At 37.7% G+C, this 24,559-nt stretch overlaps 1 protein-coding gene across 7 annotated transcripts in view; it reads left to right on the forward strand.

Moving 5' to 3' along the window:
* SLC9A9 (solute carrier family 9 member A9) overlaps positions 1-24,559 on the forward strand; it is a 228,530-nt gene that overhangs the window by 101,907 nt on the left and 102,064 nt on the right. For 6 of the 7 annotated variants that reach the window (XM_035335056.1, XM_035335058.1, XM_035335059.1 and 3 more), the window contains exons 10-12: positions 11,897-12,010; positions 14,940-15,051; positions 19,039-19,192. In XM_035335056.1, coding sequence (XP_035190947.1) covers positions 11,897-12,010; positions 14,940-15,051; positions 19,039-19,192 — 380 coding nt within the window. The remainder of the gene's footprint in view (positions 1-11,896; positions 12,011-14,939; positions 15,052-19,038; positions 19,193-24,559) is intronic. The other variant, XM_035335055.1, reaches the window with a different exon arrangement.

A 24,559-nucleotide genomic window follows, 5' to 3' on the forward strand; every position in this document is an offset into this window, starting at 1 on the left:
CATCTGGTTTGTATTACTTTGCATTGTTTATTATATATGGAGTGGAATGGAATGGAATGGAATGGAATGGAATGGAATAGAACAGAACAGAACAGAACAGAACAGAACAGTTGGAAAGATCAGAGTCCTACTGCCTGACCACTTCAGGGCTAGCCAAAGTAAAAGCATATTATTAAATGCCTCTTGAGCACTGACACGGGCCTGGGGCATCAACCACCTCACCAGGAAGCCTGTTCCAGTGTTTGACCACCCTCCCAGTGAAGAAATTCTTCCTAATGTCTTGAACATGCCCTGGAGCAGCCTTGTGCTGTTCCCACGCATCCCCTCTTTGGTGATGCCTCCTTCTCCATCCCCAATGCCTCCTTCTCCATTCCCCCTGCTCAGAAAGTTGCAGAGAGCAGCAGATCACCTCTCAGTTTTCTTTTCTCCAAACTAATCAAACCAAGTGTTCCCAACCTCTAAATTGCAATGCAATGGAAGCATTAAGCACATAGTTTTAAAAAGGTTTAATTTAATAGGTTCCTTTCTTATAACCCTTTGTTGCCTTACATGCATGAGAATGTGTCAATATGTGCTTTACTGTGGGCACGCTGTGTTTGGTGTAGGAATTAAGACACGTATATCTTGCATGGTTAGGTAGGTTACGCTGTGATTTTTATAAAGCATCAAGTGTTTTATCACAAGTGTGCACTGCCCTGACAGAAGGAAGTCAGCATGGTTTGGGAGCTAACAGATTTGCTGATGTTTTAGGGCTTCTCCTTCCTCTGCAAACAGCAATGACTTTGCACTGCCCAGAGAGGCTTAGGGCAGCGGGAGGCTTGAAGGAATCTGAGGTGTTTTGTAGTTTCTGGCATTACCGAGCTGCTGTTAACTAAGGTCCATTCTTGCAATCTGAAATTTATTTTGTACATGTTTGCTGTTTTATTTGTATGACTCTTACCTGACTGCTGATCACTTGCCACTCTCTGTAGATCTCAGCATCAACTAAAACCCGCACAAAAACATTGGTCAAAACTTTTTCAAAATATGTAACTAACACTAAAATTCCCACACAATGAGTTGGAATAAGAAGAAAATAAATACATAAAAATGAGGCACTGTAACAGTCTAAACTATTTGCCAGTATCCCATCTTTTTAGTGACTGCACAGCTGTTTCCATTATGTGATTAATGGATTGTATACCTTCAAAAGAGACATTTGTACCAAATGGTAGCACAGTGCAAGGAATACTAAACAGCTAGCTGTACCTCATCAGTTTCTCATGGTGCCATCTGCAGAAATCATCAAGGGCTAAAAAGCCCTTAGACAAAATTTTTCAAAGTAAATGTCTCCATCATGACTAAAATTCCTTTAAAAGACAGTGTCCTGTCTTTTCACAGAGTACATACCTGCTTCCAGTCACCTAGAATACTGAAAATATCACGTACGTTTGAGCATCAATTTCTTTCTCTGCTTCAGTCTCACTAGTTTAGTTGGTGTGGACCACCCTTTGCCTCTAGCGAACTTCAGAAGAGTCCTGGGTGTTTGATAATTCAATACAGACATTCAGCATCCTCAGAAGCACACCCTCATGTAGTGACTAATACTTTTCTTGAAAAGCCACTTCTTTGTACGAGGTGCCAGATGACACTTTTCTATTCCACCCACCTCCCACTTTCCTACAGATTCATATCAAGAGCTATTTTAAAAATGCATCAAAGAAAGACTAGTTTTATCTATTCACTAAACATGCAATTTTTTATGAAAAATAGGGAGTGGCCTGAACTCTTGGATTTAAAAGTACAGTTGAAAGTGTTATTTAGTTTAGGGATTTTAATTTCTGCTTGTTTTACAGTGTTCTGTTTGTTTGTTTCTGGGATCAGTAGTGGGATTTGTGAAACAACACCAAGGGCACTAGTAGTGACATAGTAGATCTGAAAACACCGGAATTCTTTACAATTCTTTCTCCAACAGTTTCTGGTCTTCTCATATCAAGTCAGTATAGCCAAACGGGGACATGTCCCACTGAAATTAATGCTGATTCTACCATTTGGATTCAAGTATCAACAGGCTCCTTTTGTTTGTGTTCACACTTACTTTGGGATCAAGATTTCACCTTTCAGACTCTGCACCCTAGCAATATCCATCTGTTGCAGCTTTTGTATTTTTGCCCTTTTAAATTTTTGTCCTGGTTGTGCTTGATCCTACCTATTGGTCTCCACCAGCTTGTACACGTGCTATTGGTGTGTGAATGCACACTCATGCACAGAGGTACACTCTGTGCTGTGTAAAATGGACAGATAAGCATTGCTGATAATTTTCTTTCTTTAATTTTAAGTTCATCTCCACTTACCCTTCATCTGCAATTTTTTTAATGTATCTCACAGATATACATGCAGTGCGTTAGACAGCTCTTCACTGTAGCCAATTATTTACTCAGACTGGAAGTACCAAGGTTGCAGCCACTTCCAAGCTAACTTGTACTTGATGACAGCTTCCCTGTGCTTTATGCACAAGAAGGTCCTTTGTAATGTGCATCACCAGTCAGTATCTGACATTTTCTGTATTTAAGTAATTGGACCTTTCACACTTAATGTTCAAGCAAAACCCCCGCACATTCTGTGCCTCATTTATCTCAACTCCGTACAGGCTGCACTCTAGATTATATCTGTAAGCACAGGTGACGGCTAGATTAGAAAAGACATATACTACAATACCTAGGCAAAAAATGTGACACAAAAACATAGTCACTATTCACATTTCTGTCTTTTATCTGAATGGATCATCAAATCTTAAACTGTAGCCTACATGAAGTGGCAGGAAAGCTGTTTAAGGATGATCCTAGAAATGAAACAAAACAAAACAAAAAACCCACCCATATAGGATCAGATCATTGGCACTACTAATTCAATATCCTGCTACAGAAACTGGTATGCAAGTCTGCAGAGTAATTGCAAATAAAACCACAGAACAATTCTAACGGGTAGCGTTCTACCACAGTAATGTAGTTAAAGGTCAGTTTATCAGCAATAGGTCTTTTGGAATAATAAATACAGCTTCACACGGTCAGGAGCTCATGTTATTCATCACCTGTTAGAGCAAGAAGAGTTCTTAGAGGAAACGCTGTACATTAGGAAGTGACAAAGTCTTGTGTCCATTCTCCTCACCCAGTGTAAACAGACACATAACAAAACAGCGCATTTATAGAAAAGCCCTGAACAAATAGCTATGGCACAGAAAGTCGAGAAGTTACCTAGTAAGCACTCTCCTATCTTAGAATATGCACTCGACAAAAATAGAGCAGCCTCCCACTAGAAAACCATAGGCAAATACTGCTACTGTTTTCTGGATTTAGATAAATTAAAGACTTGATTTTCAGCTCTAGTGCATTTATCACTGAAATTTTAGACTGTAAAGGGCAGCATCAATATGGGTAGACAGAGGCTGCAATACTGCTGTTTCTGTAGGTGCAAAGAGAGAAAATGTGTTGTCACGTGTGTTGAATTTGCAATGGGATTGAAGTCATTGACATCAAATAATTTTTTGCAGTCTTAGTTCTTGCCAGAAAGCACAAAGAAAGGACACTACAGACTTCATAAGAAGACTTCTTTTTCCCTTCCTGATAGGTTGAAGACCTTCACAATGATTACTAGCTCCTAATATGCCAAAGACTAAGTGAATTTCTTTCAAACACCCAAAACTTGGCAAGGAAGGAAATTGTTTTTTATGAACTCACTTCCAGAATTAATATTACAGAATATTTCTTCTCAGCAAATTGAAATGGAATAAATTGCATTTGTCCTCCATAGAAATGGAATTGATCGTTTGAGGTTAGGACTGCGATAGCAAGTCATAGAAAAACACTTGAGAGGGGTGGAAAAAAAAAAAAAAAAAAAAGAGGAAGATGAGATTGATTTAGAGTTTTGCTTTTGAAAAATCAGCAGCAGTTCCTCTAATTCTAACATAAATGCACAAACACAAAAAATGTATTAGTTCATCACAAGTTTACAAACTAGATTATACTGACAACATTACTGTTTCTCTTTGACCAGAAGGAGAGCAGTCAGGTTTTAAAGTCTCCTTTGTTAGCTGTGAAAAAACATGTTGAAATTGCCTTTAGCAAAGCCACAAACTGTTCCTTTCTTTTGCTTATTCCACCTGATTCGCAATTTACTGCCCCAGAAAGACGGCTTCCAAGAAAGTCTCTTTCAAGATATCCACAGTAGATCATAAGTAAGAGCTTATGATTGTAAAAGCTTTTTATTGATGTCATTATTTTGCAGGTTTTTTAGTTCTTTTTCTTCTTGATATAGTTTATTCTCTGATCTCGGGTTTGTAAGAATACTAGCTTAATCCTAGACAACATATGCTGTTCATGGCCTCTTCCTTTTCCTCTATCAGCTAACAGAACAGCTATCAACGTTCCCAGAAAATTCCACATTCATCCCTAGCCACAATGATTCTAGCACCACCATTAATTGCTGACCAGTCAAAAGTTCTTTAAAACCTTTCAAATGATTCTCCAACAGATCTGGTGTGCCGTGTCATGAGCAGAACCCTTCCTTAATGCTTACAGAACAGCACAGCACTCACTGCTAGAGTAAACACGCAGAGCTTTAACTGCAGTAATCCCTGAGCATATTATCTTGATACAGCCGAGCACTGAGGATCTTCTTCCCTTTGTGCCTGCAACATCTCAGTTCAGGAATTAAAGATAAATAAGCACTTTGAAAATGGTTGTTCTCACTTCATGTACTAAATAACAAGTTAGATGAGAAGCTCTAGGAGCAACAGCATCATCCTCTCCATTTTGGCAATATCTTCCATTAAGGTGTCTTACTCAGGTCATTTATAGGAACAACTTAATGCTTGATTTATAGCTGTAAAAGCTGGTTATACTGCAGGGAAGGCAGATAGTGGTCTAAAAGGTTTACTCTCTTACAAATGATGCACATTTGGGAAAAAAAAAAAAAAAAAAAAAAGTTTGCAGACATCCCCTCCCCCCATCCCCGTTCCTAGGTAATTTAATTACAAGAGTAATGATAGAAGAATTAATTTTTCTACAGCTAGATCCAAAGCCTATTGAAGTCAACATATAAATTCTCAAGAGGCTCTGAATCTGGCTATACTATCACAAGTGCATAGCAAAGTTTCTATTGCTTTCCATGCCCAGCACATATAAGAAATGAGTATACTGAGTTTTAGATTTTGAACAGTCTCTCTTACTTGCCAATTAATTGATAAAAGGGAATAACAAAGTTCTTTCTGAGGGCTGATTTGAATCACGTAAATAATGATGTTGGCAGGTTCATTGTAAATACAAACCAACCTGTGCTTCCATTCACCCTGAGGTCAAACCTTTTTAGAAGTTCTGAAGTTAAAATCATTCTCTCTCTTTTTTAATTGCTCCAAGTAGCTTAGAACAAGAAAAATATTTGAATTCATCTGCTTAAATTTCAGTATTTTTGGTTTAAACTTCTTTTGTTCAGCAAAGGTATTCCAGATCTATGACATTTTTAATATTGGAAAGGATTTCTTTTAATGTCTGGGACCAATATTTTTACTGGGACCAATATTTTTTATTGATAGCCAGAAGCTAACATGTCCTGTGCCAGTAATTTATCCAGCTTCTCCCATGCTGAACTTTAGTGGTGGTGTGTAGATTATGCCACAAAGATTAATCATAATGTGTAAATGCAAAACACTGTTGGCCTTTCCTCTCCCTTGGTTCTGATGCTTTCTTTATTTCTTCTTCCTTTTGGTTTCCCGCTTCTTCCTCAGCCCTTAAGAATCTTTTTAACCTCTCAGCTCTAGAGAGAAATAGAAAGTTATTTTGTGCCTTCCATAAATCTCTTAGGGTTAAATTTATTGAATTCGGTAGCAAAGCCTACTGATAAAAAAGACCAGAACTTTGCACCGGGACATAAAAAAAGATCTTGTAAGAATTTGCTTCTGTGTTTGTAAGTTTACAGTTAAATATTCTTGGATATCAAAATTATCACCATATACAAGTTTATCGTCTATCATGAATTTGAGTTACTTTTCCTGATTCTTTCATCTAAGACTGTTATTGTAGAAATGAGCACTGTATCACTATACTGTGCAGATTCATTACAGCTGTATAAAGGATTTCAGGCAAGAGCTTCAAATCAAACCTTCTTTTTCAGATTTTTCAAACTTTTAATCAAAAGAGAAAGATTAAATAAAGAAATTAGGCTATAATAAAGGCTTCTACAATCTTACAAATATACGATAGTCTGAATTCCCACTAAATTTTAATTCAAAATAGTTAGGGAAAAGCAATTTTCATCAACTATTGGTTTACAAATATCCTTGACTTCATGGAACATTTCTATAGCTGTGTTCTCATTAAATAGCATTATTCAAATATCATGCATTTCATAACCATCACTTAACACAGACTGCTTGGGATTTTAAGAGCTCTGTCACCTCCAAATCTCTCTTACAAAGTATAATCAGTTTCACGTCCCAGCTTCCCAGCTACTGTCGGACTATTGCAACTCTCCCTGTTTTGATGTCACGCAAGAATATACCACTGTAAGATGTAACGCCTAGACAGGTGGCATTCCTCCTGCTGCTAGGTAAATCAATGCAACTAGAGGCTTGCAGGTACCTGCAAGGGGTGGATGACATTCCTTCCTTAAATTAAATGGAAGAATGTAATATTCCCATTAGTGAGTAAAATTCACGGAGTTTTCCAGGAAATAAATTCTTGATGATCTAATTCAGCTTTTACCCAACACTCTCATACTAACATTATTCCCCTGAAAGAATGCCGTTTGTAATTCTGCTCCTACCCAATAATCTCATACCACCATTATTCCCCTGAGATGAAAGAATGCTGTTTAAAATATTAGGATTTGATTCATCTTTCATTTTCCATATCCCCAACCATAAGGGGACCATGGTCTAGAATATGTTCATTTTGTCCTCTTCTATTTTTAGTGCAGCAGAAATGGAAACTTAGTGTGTCCCATCTTCCAGGTGCACTAATTACTTACCTAGATAATCTCTCTAACACTCAGTGCAAATTTAAGTAGTTCTATAAAGTGGATCAACTTGCAAAACCTGTTCTGGTGTAGTTTCCCTATTTAGCCTGAACTTAACCACAGAGATGGAGGGAAGGAATGAAGGAAGGAGAAGAAAAAAGAAGGTGCTTCCCTTACCTCACTCAAAAGTTAGAACCAATACAGTTTTTATATTATATAGAATGCCTCACACGACTTAGAGTAAAACATCAAAGAGAGAAACTTAGTGGTTACAGCAAGGCTTAAGGTGTACATTATTTGCATTCATTCCTTTCTCTACCAGTGAGAATTCCAGGTGACACTTCCCAGAAGAAATTCCCAGCCTGAAACTCTTTGCACATCCCTGTGAGCTCTTACAATGGCTGAGAATAATAATAATAAAATAATAACAAAAACAACAACAGAATTGTTATATCTGGTGAACAATGAGGTTTTAAATGCATAAATATTCATTTGAATTTAATAGATAGTTTTAACATCAGTCTTTTGTAATACCCACTCTTATGGAGAAAATAAACAAAGCAAAGCAAGTAGCAGTGTCAGTAATTCCCTGAGCTAACACCTCAACCAAGCGCTCAGGCTGCACGTATATTTTTGTCATTAATACTCTACGCTTAGCCATGGTGACATTACTTCAAACTTACATTAGTGATTTATTACATCTCTTACTTTAGAACTGTAAGCAGATTTATAGACTATGTGCAGAGGTAGAAATGGCACATTAAAAATTAGGATTCTTTTAGTTTTATACAGAAAAAATGTCTTATTACTGTGTGTATATTAAAATGGTTTCTAGTATAATTTTTGGGTAGCCTTAGGGAAACTAATGGCAGCATATGAGCATTTTAATGTCTATTTCATTTAAAGTAGAAATACGTTAGTGGCCTGTGTGGGAGGCAAAGAAAGAGAATTTATAGTTATGAACAAAATACTTCTAAGGACTTAATATCTAGGATTCTAATCCTATTTTTTTCTTCCATAAAAGTAGCCCTACTTACAAGAATATATATTCAACATAAGGCAAATTTTTGAGTCCCATGTAAGCAGACTACAGACCATTGTATGGACCTTGCTTACAGCTGCACAGACAAAAAAAAAAAAAAAAAAAAAAGGCTTCTTGGAAATCCTTGGGTGTCCCAGAAAATTACGACCTCCAGAAGAAAACTTACTCCTCCTATTCTTCCACTTCTTATCAAAAGGTCTTGACATCTCATCTTTAAAATATCACAGAATCACAGAATCACCTAGGTTGGAAGAGACCCCCAAGATCACCTAGTCCAATCTCAACAGAAACATTAACGTGAAAGGCGTGAGAGTTTGGGAATGTGCTTCTGTGGAAGCTGCTTCTTAAAGAGGCTCTCAGAAAATCTCTTTAGAATAAATTGTTTTGTTCTGGTGGGATTTATGCCACACAGCAGTGTCAGTTAAATGCTTAACAGAGTCTCTCCATAAGCCCTGTACTGCTGTGCTGGGTCTGGCTGGGAGGGAGTTAACTTTCCCCGCAGCAGCCCATACAGGGCTGTGCTGTGCACCGTACCAGGGCAGCGCTGCTGTCCCAGCAGTGCTTTGGCCATTGCTGAGCAGCGCTGGCACAGCACCAAGCCGGCTCTCCAAACCCCCACAGCATGTAGGCTGGCACTGGGCAAGCGGTGGGGAGGGGACCTCACCAGGATAGCTGAGCTAAACCTACCAGAGGGAGATTCCACACCAAATGTTGTCACACAGAGCAGTAAAAGCTGGGGAAGGGGAAGAAGCTGGGGGAGCTCTTGTTACGAAATCACTGGTCTTCCCAAGCGACCATTATCCACATTGAGGCCCTGTTTCTCAAGACATGGCTGAACATCACTTGCTGATGGGAAGTAGTGAATAATTGTTTTCTCCTTTTGCTTCTGAGTGGCCTTTGCTTAATTTATTTACTTTCCTTTAACTAAACTGTTCCTGATCTCAAACCACAAGCTTTTATTTTTTTCATCGTATTTTCATCCCTCTGTCCTTCTGAGGACAGGACTGAGAGCAGCACCGTGGAGCTGAGCTCCCATCAGTTGTTAAACTACAATTGCTATCGAACAAAAAACAGAATTTGAAGAAACACTCTGCTGAATACAGGAATAAAAGTGAAGGGAGAGAAAATCTTGGGAAGTCTGGAGGACCATGTTTCAGTTTTACATTATATCTGTAAGTGTCATGTTCCAGGAAAAGACACTCAAATATCACTTCTTTTGTGCCAATAACTAGTTCTGAAGGATAATTTTAATATTCTGTTTTTTTGTTAACGCAGGGTAGGAAATTTGAACAGGCTGCACTTCATGAATAAATGCATCATATGAGTGACATGTTTTTAAAAAGAGAGAGCAAAATATAGGGGGAATACAGAAGACCATGGATGAGGCTAAAGAACTAATTTTACTGTTCTAAGGAGCTGAATGCCTCATATCTGTGCCTGGAATAGGAAGGAGGCTCATTTCTTTAGAGTCTACCCTAAATCAGCTGTTCAAATAGCACCTGGATTTTTGCTACAAAAAGGAAGTAAACTAGCAGGCAGTGCTCTGATACTGGAAGACCGAAATACTAAGAAATTTGAGATTAAAAAAACAAAAACAAAAACAAAAACAAAAACAAAAACAAAAACAAAACAAAACAAAACAAAAAAAAAAACAAACAAAACAAAACAAAAAAAAAAAAAAAAAAACATGGTTCAGGACTAAAATGCTCTTGCAAACAAACCAGTTCATGCCCAGGAACATGATTCAAGAACTGCAGTGGATTAGATTCCTGCATGTATCTTACATAGATGCCGTGGCTAACAAGCATCACATAAACTGTAAAATACAGCCTAAGAGAACAAATAGTCTTATGCTCATGACATAGGAAACACTGTCCCAGTGAGCAAAGATACTGTACATGCTGTTCATGTTGACTGGAAACACGTAGTCAAGAATTAGAGATTTTTGTTTTTAGGAATCACTTATTGAAATAGTTCTGAAGGTTTGAAACAATATGCATGTAGCCAGTAAAGGTGAAGCTATAGGGAATCATAAAAGTTGCTTTAAAATGAATTCACAGAAATACCTAAGGACTGCATTTTGACCAGATTGCTTGGAGACAAGGGGTGACCAGTCTGAAAGCAGTAGTGTCATGAAAGCACTTCAGGCAGCAGTTAAGAGTGTGAATTTACTGTTGAAGATGATTGAGGAAGAATGTACAGCAAAAGCAATGATACAGCAAAATCTATTTTCCTTCCAAAACTGTATGTCAGCAAAGAGTTTGAAAATATAATAAACTTTAGCTTTTGAAACAATAGATTCACTTTACATTAAATCTTGAATGAGATTTTATAAATGAGGGGCAAAACACCACCCGGCATTGAAACCTCTAGAGTACCTTTAACTCATCCCAACAACCAAAGCATGCAGTCGTGGCTCATCATAGCAGTTCACTTCCCTCCAAAGGTTTATATATATATAAACAAATGTATAGATATAGATATGCAATCTTTCTCCTGAAAGATTAGTCCTGAAACTTTACATCATTAGAAAAAATGCACAAGGTGACAAGCTTGCAAAGAAATGGGATCCTGTTTGCTCCCAGTATGGAAATGCAGAGATATATCTTAATAATTCTTATGGGTCACTAGAACCCATAATGTGGGACGTTTTAACAACTAGTTTATCATTTAAATTAAATGTAATTAAAGTCTACTAGATTGCAAATATTTCTTGTGTTTGTTTTCACGTTGTTCAGCATTGCAGTACAAAATGGGGATCACAAAATGTGTGCTTGGGATAATTAATGGTGCTGCCACAGGGTCCGCAATATCTTCCCATATACTACTAGGGTTTTTTGCCTCTGAAATTTGTTTAAAATAATGATTCTGACAGCTCTCATTTTTTCTTTGTTAGATCTTATTGACTGCTATTGGATATTTATTTTTAGAAGCACAAACGTATTAAGAAAAGTACATAAGCCCACTGAAGATGAAGAAAATATCTCCATAGTAACAATCCTGGTAGAGTGATGTATGACTGTTTGTAGACAGATTGACAAACTTCAGCCCTAATTCTGTATCTCCTGAGCCCAAAAGTGATTTCAGAAGTCTAAATCCTCATCTTCTCTCCTCTGTAGTTATTTGGCAGCAATGATTGATTTTTTCCAGATGTGGATAAGTATGAAAATTTATATTTTATATTAGATTTATATAATAAGCTGCAAATGCAATCAGGAACATCCCCTAAAGGCAAATGAGTATTTTGGCTTTGCTTGTTTTTTTTTTCACAGAATAAATCCTACCATAATAATGTATTTTAGCCTTATTTATAGTATGTCTAAAAGATATCTTAAATACTTTGGTTTGAAGTGAGCACTTCATACTTATATCCATATAATGTGGTAAAATCATCACCTACAGAATAATATTCTTGATAACAAAAAGATCATGTTATATTTTAAAGGCACAGGTTCTTAAAAATGCACTCAGGTTTTTTTTTTTCCCTTGACATTACTGTACCACCCATTACTGTACTGCGCTGTCATTTGCGTAGTCAGGATCTGAGCCAGTTCCCAGGTTCACCTGTGTAAACCTGACCAAAGCTAAATCCTCTCAGTTTCCTTACAGTTTCCACTGAAGCTTGTATAACTTAATTGCTGTTTCTGTATTTTACCAGTTGTCTGTGTCACGTTTTCATACGCAAATCAGAGAAAAACATGTAACTAAACCATATAACAAATTAAATGGTTTTAAAATCTACCCTTGAAACGGGTGTGATTCCTTTTCCTTTCATCTAAATCATTCCATATGCCAAGGAAACTTTGTGATATTTAGTTACAGGCAGGAATCATAATTGTGTTTTCTCTCTCTCTCTCATTTCAGTTGTTCGAGTTCATGAATTTTTTGGCTGAGAATGTCATCTTCTGTTACATGGGACTCGCACTATTCACGTTTCAAAATCATATCTTCAATCCTCTTTTTATTTTTGGTGCATTTGTATCCTTTGCTCTAAATAATTATTTATCTGTGTTTATATATATTTATGTATGTTAATATATTTCTATTTCTATTTCTGGGTATGTATAAAGAATGTGTGCTCCATAAAAAAAAAAATAAATAAAATAAAATAAAATAAAAAGTAATTAAAAAGTCAACAGCAAACCTGTTAGCTCCTTAGATGCTGCAAAGCACTTGTCTTTATGCATATCTCAAAAACTGCCTCACTGCATGTAAGTTGGCAGTCCTACGGCTTCTGGTTGGCAGATGTAAGGCAGATAGCTTTAAACCAGCTGGGGAGTTCCTGGCACTGTGCTTGGTATTAGGTTTAGAGGTGGGGTATGAAACTGGGATATGTACAGGGGCAGATCTGTGCAGACAGGTAGCAGGCACACAGAATCTTCCTGCTCACACAAAGCCAGTGTAGATCCACAAACTGTAGATCTGCCTTCAGAGAGTGCCATAAGCAGAACTTCCCCATAACTACATAACTATATGAAGTGCTGAAAAAAAATCCAACAGCTTAGCATTGCTCATATCTTTCCTTCTTTGTATTTGGTATTTCTAGTGTACAGGGAATTATTTACACCATGAGTGCCCCAGAGGTGGGTAGGAAAGTCTGTGTCTTCAGTTCTGCCATGGTTTCTCAGCAAATTCATTTTACAATTCATTTTTACAATTCATTCATCAAATTATTTAAAAAACCCTTCAAGCAGTGGCCCTTTGCTCATTACTTTTTGATGAACTATAGAAGCTTTGAACGTTGGGATCACACTGTTATTTGCAGTAATAGTATGTGCAATTTCCAAATGAATAATAAGAGCTGCATCCAGTTCCCTTCACTACAGGTTGCTTTAGATGGCAGAGAGGAGCCCAAGAGCCCATCGCAATCCCCCACTGCAATGACGCAAGTGCAATATTGCGCCCTGCAGTCCTAGCACAGGGACATGGCTGAACAAAAGAGCAGCACTCGGCAACCCAGATGGGAGACTGTGTTGCAGAGCACTGCCGGGAGCCCTCTCCCTTGTTCCCTCACCCTAAGAGCCACCAGACTGCAACAGGGTCGCGCTAGTCTGCCGAGCACAGGGCACGTGAAGCAACCACTGCTAACGCTTGTTCCCCCAGGTCCATGGGAGCTTTAAGCAGGCTCTTGGTTATGGTTATGGTTATGGTAAATGGAGCTGCGTCAGGCTGGCGGGCGGTCACCAGTGGGGTCCCTCAAGGCTCCATTTTAGGGCCGGTACTTTTCAATATTTTTATAAATGATCTGGATGTAGGAATAGAGGGTATTTTGAGCAAGTTTGCTGATGACACCAAACTTGGAGGAGTTGTGGACTCAAATGAGGGCGTAAAGGCCTTGCAGAGGGATCTGGACAGGTTGGAGAGCTGGGCGATCACCAACCGCATGAAGTTCAATAAGAGCAAGTGCCGGGTCCTGCACCTGGGACGGGGAAACCCTGGCTGCACGTACAGACTGGGCGATGAGACGCTGGAGAGCAGCCTGGAAGAGAGGGATCTGGGGGTCGTGGTAGACAGCAAGTTGAATATGAGCCAGCAGTGTGCCCTGGCAGCCAGGAGGGCCAATCGTATCCTGGGGTGCATCAAGAACGGCATCGCTAGTAGGTCAAGGGAGGTGATTGTCCCGCTCTACTCTGCGCTGGTGCGGCCTCACCTCGAGTACTGTGTGCAGTTCTGGGCACCACAGTATAAAAAGGACATGAAACTGTTGGAGAGTGTCCAGAGGAGGGCTACGAAGATGGTGAAAGGCCTGGAGGGGAAGACGTACGAGGAACGGCTGAGGTCACTGGGCCTGTTCAGCCTGGAGAAGAGGAGGCTGAGGGGAGACCTCATCGCAGTCTACAACTTCCTCGTAAGGGGTTGTCAAGAGGCAGGAGACCTTTTCTCCATTAACACTAGTGACAGGACCCGCGGGAACGGGGTTAAGCTGAGGCAGGGGAAATTTAGGCTGGACGTCAGGAGGGGGTTCTTCACAGAGAGGGTGGTTGCACACTGGAACAGGCTCCCCAGGGAAGTGGTCACTGCACCGAGCCTGTCTGAATTTAAGAAGAGATTGGACTGTGAACTTAGGCACATGGTCTGAACTTTTGGGTAGACCTGTGCGGTGTCGAGAGTTGGACTTGATGATCCTTAAGGGTCCCTTCCAACTCAGGATATTCTATTTAATAATAACAATATAAGTACATTTATTTATTTAATAATCTTGGCCTCATCGATAGGATGCACCCAGACACTGCCACTCAAGTGCTTCCTTGATTCTGCACTCCGCAGCACGTCTCAGACTCTTGCAGCTGTAATTCAGCCCTAAGAGTCACAAGACAAGGGATGACAGCACCTGCTAAAAGCATGCATAAGGGTATACGATCGTCCTTTTTTTTTTCAATCTGAAATAGCGTTATGTTTCTAATTACAGCTTCTTCCATGTTAGTTCCACAGGGCAGTAATAAAGAACCCCTTTTGAAAAATCTCAAAAAAAAAAAAAAATGCTGGATATAGACAATATGAATCCTCAGGAAATAAGAAAGAAATCATGGCCAAAAGCACATTTATTCTTTGCAAATTGCTGCTGAAGGAGATAATGCCATCCCTGCAATTGATGACGGGCATTTTACTGAAGGACTGTAGATGAAGTCACATGTGATACAAATTTGATGAGTGAAAGTAGAGTGATTGAAGTGGGATATATAATGATCAATCTGAAAACAGGATGTCTGGGGAAGACAGTCTCTGCCACTGCATGGTTTTATAATGAAGTTGGAACCAGAAGGATGTGATATGTAAAATACGAAGGGAGATAATCTCATATTCATTTTAATTACACTTTTAAAATAACTATGGAGAAATACTGGATTTAAATTGACTGTTCTTTCAGTAGTTTCTCCACCATTTTCCTTAACATCTTACATTTTAGGTGGCAGTTTTTATAGCAAGAGCTTGCAACATATATCCACTTTCTTTCCTTTTGAATTTGGGTCGAAAACAAAAGATTCCCAGGAACTTTCAACACATGATGATGTTTTCAGGTAAGTGCTATTTTGGTATTTTTCCTGTCCACATTTAACAACTAACAGACAGCCATCTATCACTAGAAGTGATGTCTGTCACAAAGAAGTCACCATTTTAGTACTCAAGATAGCCTCCTCAGAGCCATTGAAGCAAATGGACGTACTCTCAGCAATTTGCTGCGCTCTGGGCCTATTGTAGTTAACTTTTTTGGAAACCTGTCCCCCAGAAGCCAGTCTTTCAATCTATTGTCCGTCATCCTGTCTCAACACTTCCATGCCAATTTGGAAATACCGTGTTTTTGTGTTGGGTTGTTTGAGAGGCATTTGTGGTATATCTAGCAGTATGCTTATCTACCAGGAAGTAAACACCCAACTTGAAAGGTGTTAGTACTGATACTCAGATCGTGGTCTTTGGCAATTCTTTTTAACTTCAGTGAACAGCTTGACTTTGAAACATGAGATTAGGAGACCTTAATTCCACAGACATTTTCATGTGTTTTCCAGCCTCATATATAAGGACTTTACCTTCTAAATTCAGGTGTACTTTCTAAATAGAGGTTATATTCATTTTAAAATCTGATTAGCAATGAAGAATAAAAAATAAATAAAAAATCCAGGAGAGGGAGCCATCTTCTATTCCTAGAGCATCATCCACTGATCCACTGAATTGTTAAAATATCAGCTGGAAACTGTATTTTTGGACTTGCATAAGCTAGAAATACCTCCACTTGACTTTCTGAGGCTGCTTAGAAAAAAACTTGCTAATAAGCTAAGAATATTTGTTCACTGAAAGACAGAAACACAGATCCCCCGATGCCATTTACAAAATAATTTTCTAAAGTTAGAAAGCCAGGTTTTTTTTTGTCTTTTTCTTGTTTTTTATACAAAAAAAAAATATTCCAATTTTTAATGGATAAAAGTTCTTGATTGACAGCCTTGCTGTACACTGATCCATTTAGCCAGGTAACAAGTAGAATACAATGCACTACATTTCAAGCTTCCTCATCAGGAATACTCCTCATCAGGGTGCCTCATTTATGCCTGTATAATTCCGTATCTCTAGAGAGCAGCACAGTAGTTCATTTCTACATCCATTCAATCCTCCTGCTAAAAGCTGCCACTGAAAATGTCAGTTATTACCAGCTAGATTGTAGTCAGAGATGATGACATACATCCATTACAAACTGGCTTGCAGACCGCCTGCTCATCTACAATTGTTAGCGGTGTGAGATATATATGTAGATCACTCTGATAAAGCTAGCAGGTGGCCAACTAAACAACAGCACAGAAAAAAAAAAAAAAAAAAAAAAAAAAAACTTGCTATGGTTAGTTATCTAGTTTCCAGGCCTCATTTTTCTTCTATTTTTGCTCAGATAAAGTATGGATTTCAAAGTATTCTAAAATATATCTTATTCATCAACTTTTCTGTCCTTGTTTCTCCAGTCAAATTTCATTCTCCACAGAGCTAGAAGCAGAAAGCAGCCAGTGTGAGTACACATCAGCTTCCCAGCATAATCTGGCAGCTGAAAACCAAAAATGGTAGTATTGAACATTTCTAAAACGCAAATGTTAAAAGAGTCAGAAAGTATTTTTAACTGTTTGCCAAGAGATACTGTAATTTGTTGAGATAAATATCTTTAAAACACTTTTTTTTAAATAAATTTAATGATCTGCCAGAAGACCAATAAGGACTCACTGCCTTTCACACTGCCAGCAGCTTCACACTTCACTGAGGTGTGGATTTTCCATGGAATTGCACTTTATTATATGTATTAAGATCTATGCTCAGTTACCCATAATGTTCTTATTTACTACAAACTGATCATCCTGTGTATAGTGATAAACAGCGAAGACAACGACTGCCAGAAGCAGGACATATTTCTGATACGAGTAAACAAGACACTGAATTTGTTTGGAGGAACACCCTCACTTGCTTCGTGCCAGTGCCACCACAAGATCAGCAGAGCTTTTGAAGCAGTGTTCTGGCATAACTTCAGGTTCCAGTAGGCCATGGAGAAAACTGGGCTTCACTCACCACATCATCACACACCAAGATGTGAAAACAAAGAATTTGGGATTAGTTTTGCCTTCAATCATATCGTTACCAAATGCACCCAATATTACTGTTTTCTTTACTGAGTTTTATGGCCATAGTCACCACGCATATCAAAGTCTGAAAAAAAGCAATTAAGACTGGGCAAGTACATTGCCAGTTAGCATTTGAGTACACCTGACTTTGCCCAGAATTTTACTGAAGCTATTAAATGCTACTTTTTGAGGAGTACTAATACATTTGAGAAAAGGTGGGTGAGTTAGTCTTGGAAGTGGATTATGCATCATTTTAATTTATTATATTCCTCATCTGTTTGTGTCCCTCTCCTAGCATCATGTTACAGAGGACAGATTCACTTTTACAGCTATGTTTAATCATGATTCCTGATAAAAACGTAAAATCAAAACTAGAAATCAAAACTAGGTAAATCAAAACTAGATTGGTCTAAATGTAATTAAGCCTCAGCTTCTCAAATTCAGTTCAACATCAGCTAAAATGAGCAGGCCAGCAGTCTCAGCTCACGTGAAAAAGAAATATTTTAATGTGTTAAATTTAATTTGAGCTAGTCATCTAGATTACCACTTTAACCACCAGAAAAAGACCACGTCAATGGTGTCTCATGCCCTCCCCAGGCACGCGTTTAAAATGAGCGGATGCTTTTTTCTTTGAAGAAAATAGTAAAGCCTAAGTATCCTTAGAGATGTCTTTTACATAAAAGCAAAATCAATGACAAGTCTCCTTGTTGACTTTAGTGTCACTTTCATAAAAGCAGAGATTTTAAACCTCTGCCACTGAAGCGGTTCAGCTGGGGTAACTACAGTCTGGTGCTGCCTTGCAGAAATGGCTCTGTGTTCTCCGGATAAACTGTTCATCTTCTATACCAAATAATTCGTAGCCTAGCTATGCACTCTTAAAAAGCTTTAGAGTTCCACTACAAAAAATAGGGCTTGTAGCTGTTGATTAAATGATTCTGCATAACCCATCAGTACCTTACAAAAGCGTTAATAATTAGGTTTAATCTCTTGATATTTGCAAAGATTCAGTGTGTATTGTATACATGCAACGTCTTTGCTCTCTACATATATTTTATAGATTTTTATTTAGAAAAGTATAAAGTAAATTTAAATAGATTAATGAACAGCATTAGAAAATAGAGAGTATTATTTGTATTATGCATCCTTAGGTCTGGAAGCATTAGTGGGCTTTATTTTCCTGTCTTTTATTAATGTGTCACTGTATGAGGACCTATTTAATTAGCTTGTTACTACCCATGGGGCTTTTTTTAAACTCAGTGTTAGCTGGTTTCTCCATATTTGTAAGATGTTCTGTTTACTCAGGTATATAATTTTATTACTATTAAAATATTCAACTATTTTCAAGTTAGTGCTAAAAATCTACATGTATTCTGCATCCCCCTTTTCAGATACTTAAAATCATCTTTTGAAAACTATTCACTGTTTTTAAATCACAATTTTTATGACTGTTCTTATTACAAGGGAAGATTTTAAAGAAATGAGGTTTTCCATTGCTTCAAGCAAGAAATGAGTGCTATATTTGTGTACGGATTTTTATGCCAGCCCTTTTCCTCACCTGCACCTGATTTCATGAGTAGTTCCACAGAAGCTGGTGAAAAAATACAAGGAAAAGATTTTTTTTAACATGCATAAAGGCCCAATTACAGTTTAATATAAAATTATTCACAACAGAGAATTCAGTGGATAGAAAACAGATGTGTAATTATTATGTGATTATCATAGAGGTTTCATTGTCCACTTTTGCTAAGTTGCTTACACTTGCATTAAACACCATGCTTTCAACTACCGTGATTCAACAAATTATAATTATGATTGTGGCTGCAAATCCCTTCTGCCCTTGGAATCAGGTTTGGGTTGGAAACAGTAAAATTCTATTTCTCCATCACATTAAGTTCACCCTTCTCATCCATTTTGCAGGTTTACGTGGTGCAATAGCATTTGCATTGGCTATTCGAGACACGGGATCCCAGCCCAAACAAATGATGTTCACAACAGCACTGCTTATTGTGTTTTTCACAGTCTGGGTATTTGGTGGAGGCACAACGCCAATGCTCACATGGCTTCAGATCAGGTTAGTACTCACTTTACAAGATTAACCATCAAAATGTAATGCAATCACTATGTTCACTGTGATTATTACATTCCTAGAGCTTTCTAAGACTTAATTATGTGCTTTTTAATAGAGTTTTACAAGCACAGAGCAAGTATCTGGCTACCTGGTAGAGGTAACTCTAGACCACAAAGAACAGGTTCTTCCCAGGCTTGTTAAAGATTTGGACCTGGGTCAAATTTGTCCTTATTTCCTAAATTTATTTCACTACTAATCCTTTTAAATACTGCGAGTGTCCTCCTCACTGCTGAAGGAAAAATAGCTATGAAGGCAGATCTTCCCCTCATCTATAGATGTGTATTTATTGTACAAACATGTCATATAAAATGTATTTCTGATTATACTGTTAATATCCAAAGAAATCCACCTACTTGTGTATACCTTTCAACCATTAATTTATTACTCACTGTCTTATATATGCTCCTTCACAGCATTATTTTCTCGATTTCTTTATAGTCACTTGTATTCACAGACAGCAATGAATGACAAGGGAGGTTAAATGAGAAAAAAGAGAGATGAGAAAACTGGTACAATTAATATTTAATATAAAGCTGGTGCCCTGCCCAACATGCTTTCTTAAAATCCCACCTTTAACAATAAAAGTCTAATGCCATAGCTGAGTCCCTGCAATGGTTCATGATGTCACCAAAGAAAATCTCAGCATGAATATAGGTTTGTAATTCACAATTCCATATCATTTATACTACATATAGAGCACACACTTTGCTTGTTTATGAAATGATGTCTGATTAACAAGCCTTTGTGTCAGACTGCTGCTATAAAATACCAGCTGAAGATAACTAAATTGAAGATTTAATAAAGGGCAGAGATAAAGGTATGCAGACAAAATAAGGGGCAATGTACAAATGCACTGTATAAACATAAAATACTCCGTATAAACATAAAACACAAGCGTCCGTATGCAATGCTGGGGCTGTTTCCATGATGTTTGATTTTTTTCACAATATCTCTCATGTGCCATAATGTCAATCAAGTTACTAGGGTTTGAATATGCTCCACCACTCTCAGCCAGTCTTTCTGAGATTTGCCATTTTTTCACTGTTGGTCAGCAACAGAGTTGCTCTGTACGGAAGCAGATATGTGGGTGCGGAGGAATAATCGGGCTAGATCTCTTGGACTGTGTTGCTATAATGTGAGATTAAGAAACAATTTTGAAAATACAGTAAGGGAAACAGGAGCTGGGAACGGTAGTCACATGTCTAGTCTAAGGACAAACTTCTCTCTCTAGATACCAGTCCTAGTCCAGCTCTTTAGGAAATTTTTAAATGATTGTTGTTGCAAGCTTTCAGTAATACCAACAACTTATTGATACAATGGCATTTCTTCTGCTACCAGAGGTACTACCAGAGGTGGGAAGAGCCACAGGACCACAAACAAGGGGCTGATACACACATTAGCTATTCGTACTGTTCAATGCAACCATGTGCTTCTTACTTTAACCACCTGTACTGTTGATTTTATCAAAGACACTGCAAGTAGATGGTCATTATTGTTCTGAAATGCTCATCTCTTTTCAGATCTCCTCTGAATCCCAGCAGATCTGCCAGGATCTAGATTTAGTAACCAAATAGTTTGGTTTTGTAACTGGACCTAGATTTTCTTCCTAAAAAGCTATTAGGTTCACAATGCCAGCTTAAATTCTTACATCAAAACACTCAGCTTCACAAATTATGAGTGTGTGGTCAAACTTAGATAAAATTTTAAATAGACATGTTAATTACAAATATAAGGTCCCAGTTTCTTTCTACTGATTATATATAACAGTCTTTATAATTTATTACACCCCACTATGGAATTTTAGCTGCCTGCATTTGTCATCTTAGTCTTAAGTAAATAATTTGCTAACTAATTTTATTAAAGGTAGTGGTAATTCATAGCAAATAATACCTGAAGGGTTTCTAGCAGACTTGGATTTGCCAGGACAGTTATGGGGCTGCTCCCTGTTATACCACCTTGCTTAGGACACAGTCCCCAGTATGTCTGCACCTGTGGCTAAACGGCAGTTCTGAGCTGCATTTCTCTTCATTTTGTTTTGTTTTGTTTTAATAAAATTAGAAGGGAGACTGCATTTTGTCATGCTAGTTTGGAGGATTTTGCTCATGAAGCCAAAACTGACTGCATTATGTGCATAAAATTGATGTGATTGTCTGTGAAGAGACTCAGTGGAATGGGTTGGTATAACATCAATTACAGAAAAGAAAAAAGAAAAAAAAGAAAAAAAAGAAAAAAAGAAAAAAAAAAAAAAAAGAAAAAGGATGAAACCTGTGAAATGCTGCAACTATATCTGTAGACACAGAAAAGAGACTGATCTCACAGTCACCCAAAAGCGTCCCACTGATACAAAGTTAGAACCATCCCAAGGCAGTATGAAACCACTCCTGGAGTGATTCCACAGTGCTTTAGGGAACCAGATTTACCACTGCTGTTCAAAGCACAGCGTGAGATCAGTTAATCTAAACATAGAACTAAGGTTACTCACATTGTTAAAAATTAAGTAAGTACTTACAGGAAATGAAAAATGCATGAATGGTTGATTGAGGTTACAGCGATTATGTCGGCTTTCCCTATACCACCCATGAGTTACTATACAGATAAAACTTCTCAGGAGACAGGAATAGTCAAAAATACAGTGATCAGGCAAATAAAAGTCAGTGCTCTTTTATTGCCAATTAACCATTTCACCATAAAATGATTATTCAGTGTGGTTTGGGGGGGGTTGTTTGTTTTTGTTTTGGAATAGAAGGTATTCAGAGGATAATAAAGAGGAACATGTGATTTCTGAGACTATTTAGGTGAATGGAATCTTACTCACATACATTCCATCTCTACCAGTCCCGCTAGCTATTCCACTAGCTATGTGGAATAGCTGCAGTTCCTATCAGTAGTTTAGAATATGCAACTCAACTGATCAGGTTTTATCAAGTTAGTCTTATACTAGAGGTGTTTGAGTTTACATGTTCCAGACCAACTTACCCACATTTTGGTTGTAAGACATAAATGAATCTGTCATCCATTAAGTTGAAGACATGTAAAAATGTCATAAATTACTTATAATTAATACTAATATATTTACTACCCGCTTTGAAACAAAATATTACAGCGTTAGTCAAAGTAAAAGACAGCATTCAAGATCTGTACGGCCTACTTATTTTATATTATTCTCTACACATTAATATATGTTTCAGTGATTTATTGCATTCTCTGTAATTCACAGTGAGAAATCCTCATAACTGTAACCAAGATTAGTCATATATCAACAGAGTACCAGGAAAAAAGCAAGGATAATTTTTAAATAGTAGTAGTGATAGTCTTCTTAAAAAATCAGTCTTTGTTTCTGTATCTGGAATTTCCGTAAGCCTCCACTCATCCTGACAGCAATGGCATTAGATCCGTTTTTCTTTTTGTAGTTAAAATTCAACAATGTAAATAAAACCTGTCACTATTTTTAGAGAAAAGATAAAGATATGTCCTCACAGATAACTAGCAGCTGACTTCTTCCACGAGTACGGATGGCTGATACAACACTTGTAAATTGTTGCCAAAACATCTAGGTTGTTGTACTATCAAAACTAACCAAGTGCTACTGAGAAAGACTCCACTTCCATTTCTTGCAGCAGTATCAGTCAGCTATCTCACAAGGCTGCAAAGGCTAGCTGTGCTGAGAGTTTTCTTAAAAAGACACTAAAATGGATTCCAAGAGTTCACCCAAATTTATTAAAATTCACAATTATAAGTCCCTCCATTTAACAAGTGAATTATATTGAAATATATGCTCCTACTTAAACTGTACCTTGAATCTAAGAGAGATTCTTAAAGCCTTGGAAATCCGACTTGCTAATGGCAGAATTTATGTTAACATGCCTCTGTATTCCAAAATTTTAAAATAAATCCATATGAATCATTCTAGTTATTTCACTAATATATTTACCCATGCAGAGTAGCTTTCAAAGTGGGTCTTAAAATTCTTGGCAGTCTGAATAATTTTAAACTTTGTTCTAAAAGAATATGACATGCGTTTTCCAAAACGTCTTATTTATTCTAGCTGTCTCCTTTTTTCAGACACACTGATTTTAAACTCCAAGTTTCAGGAAGTATATTGCCTTTCTGAAAATTGGGTCCCATTTAAATGTTCCCCTTTGTCTGGCACAGTAACATACCATTCTGAGCATAAAGGCACATGCACCATCACTGGATTATCAGCTGGCATTCTGAGAGAACTGATTGCACCGTGTCACTAAATAATACCTTATCTTTTGGTTTATCTGAGACTTGCAACTAGGGAAAAAAGAAAAAAAACTTTCTTTATTCCCCATGTGAAAGGACTACAATATGCTGTGCCTGGCAGACTATGAATAAAGCTGCATCAGTATATGAGAGTAGTCTCACGATATATAAGCAGCAAAAGAAAGATAGCCATTTAAGCATGAGTTCACAGTCACATTGAAGTATTTGATAAATGTGCCTTCAGAGATGTTGCGTATTACCCGCTAATGCTCTTGCATCTACGTCTCCCCTCATTTTTTATACTCCGATTAAAAATAGCAAGCTACATTTTACAGTAAACCTGCAATGAGTGGTTTGGGAATAAAGGATTCTCCTGACAGGCAGAGAAGAAATACAAAGCTGTTAATAAAACATGTCCTCTAAAAGTACTGTTGTGCTAAGTATTAAGTCTTCTTTGTTTATCATCACCTCTCGTGTAAATGTTTGTCAAGGGATTCCCAGATTCTGCACATATTTTTTTTCTTTTTTTGCCTCAGTTCTTCAGTGAGTAAGATTTTTATTCCATATTCTGAATAAATAAAAAGCATCACTGAATAGTAACTTTTATTACTGTGCCTATCCAGCCATTGCCTTTGGTATGTGTTTTACGAACTGGCTGCACATGTCTGTGTGCCTGGCTGCCCTTAAAACATGCCATATCTAGTTCACCTAAAGCTTCAGTTCCAGACCTCCAACTTTCTCTAAACTCCAGTGCCAGAGGGCTGGCACACCACATTTTGGGGGGATGACCAAGGCTGTCCAAATTCCCATTCTTAGCAGGAGCATCTCCTCATTGAACTGTTCTATGAGAAAGCACCACTCCAGGAAATGAAATTAATCAAAACAAACTATTCTTCTAATATTCAAACTATTACCTTCCCTAACGTCTAACTGACCCAAGCTTTCAGGTTTGATTTCAGAGATTTCTCAGAGCTCTACTAATTGTTTCTACTGTTCAAATTCCAGCTTTAAAACCACCAGCAGCTATTTCTCATTGCCCATCTAGTCAAAACTAAACCTAAAAATGTCAAGGCACGCTTCCAA

This window comes from Oxyura jamaicensis, chromosome 9, assembly GCF_011077185.1.
Source record: "Oxyura jamaicensis isolate SHBP4307 breed ruddy duck chromosome 9, BPBGC_Ojam_1.0, whole genome shotgun sequence".
Taxonomy (NCBI): Eukaryota; Metazoa; Chordata; class Aves; order Anseriformes; family Anatidae; genus Oxyura; species Oxyura jamaicensis.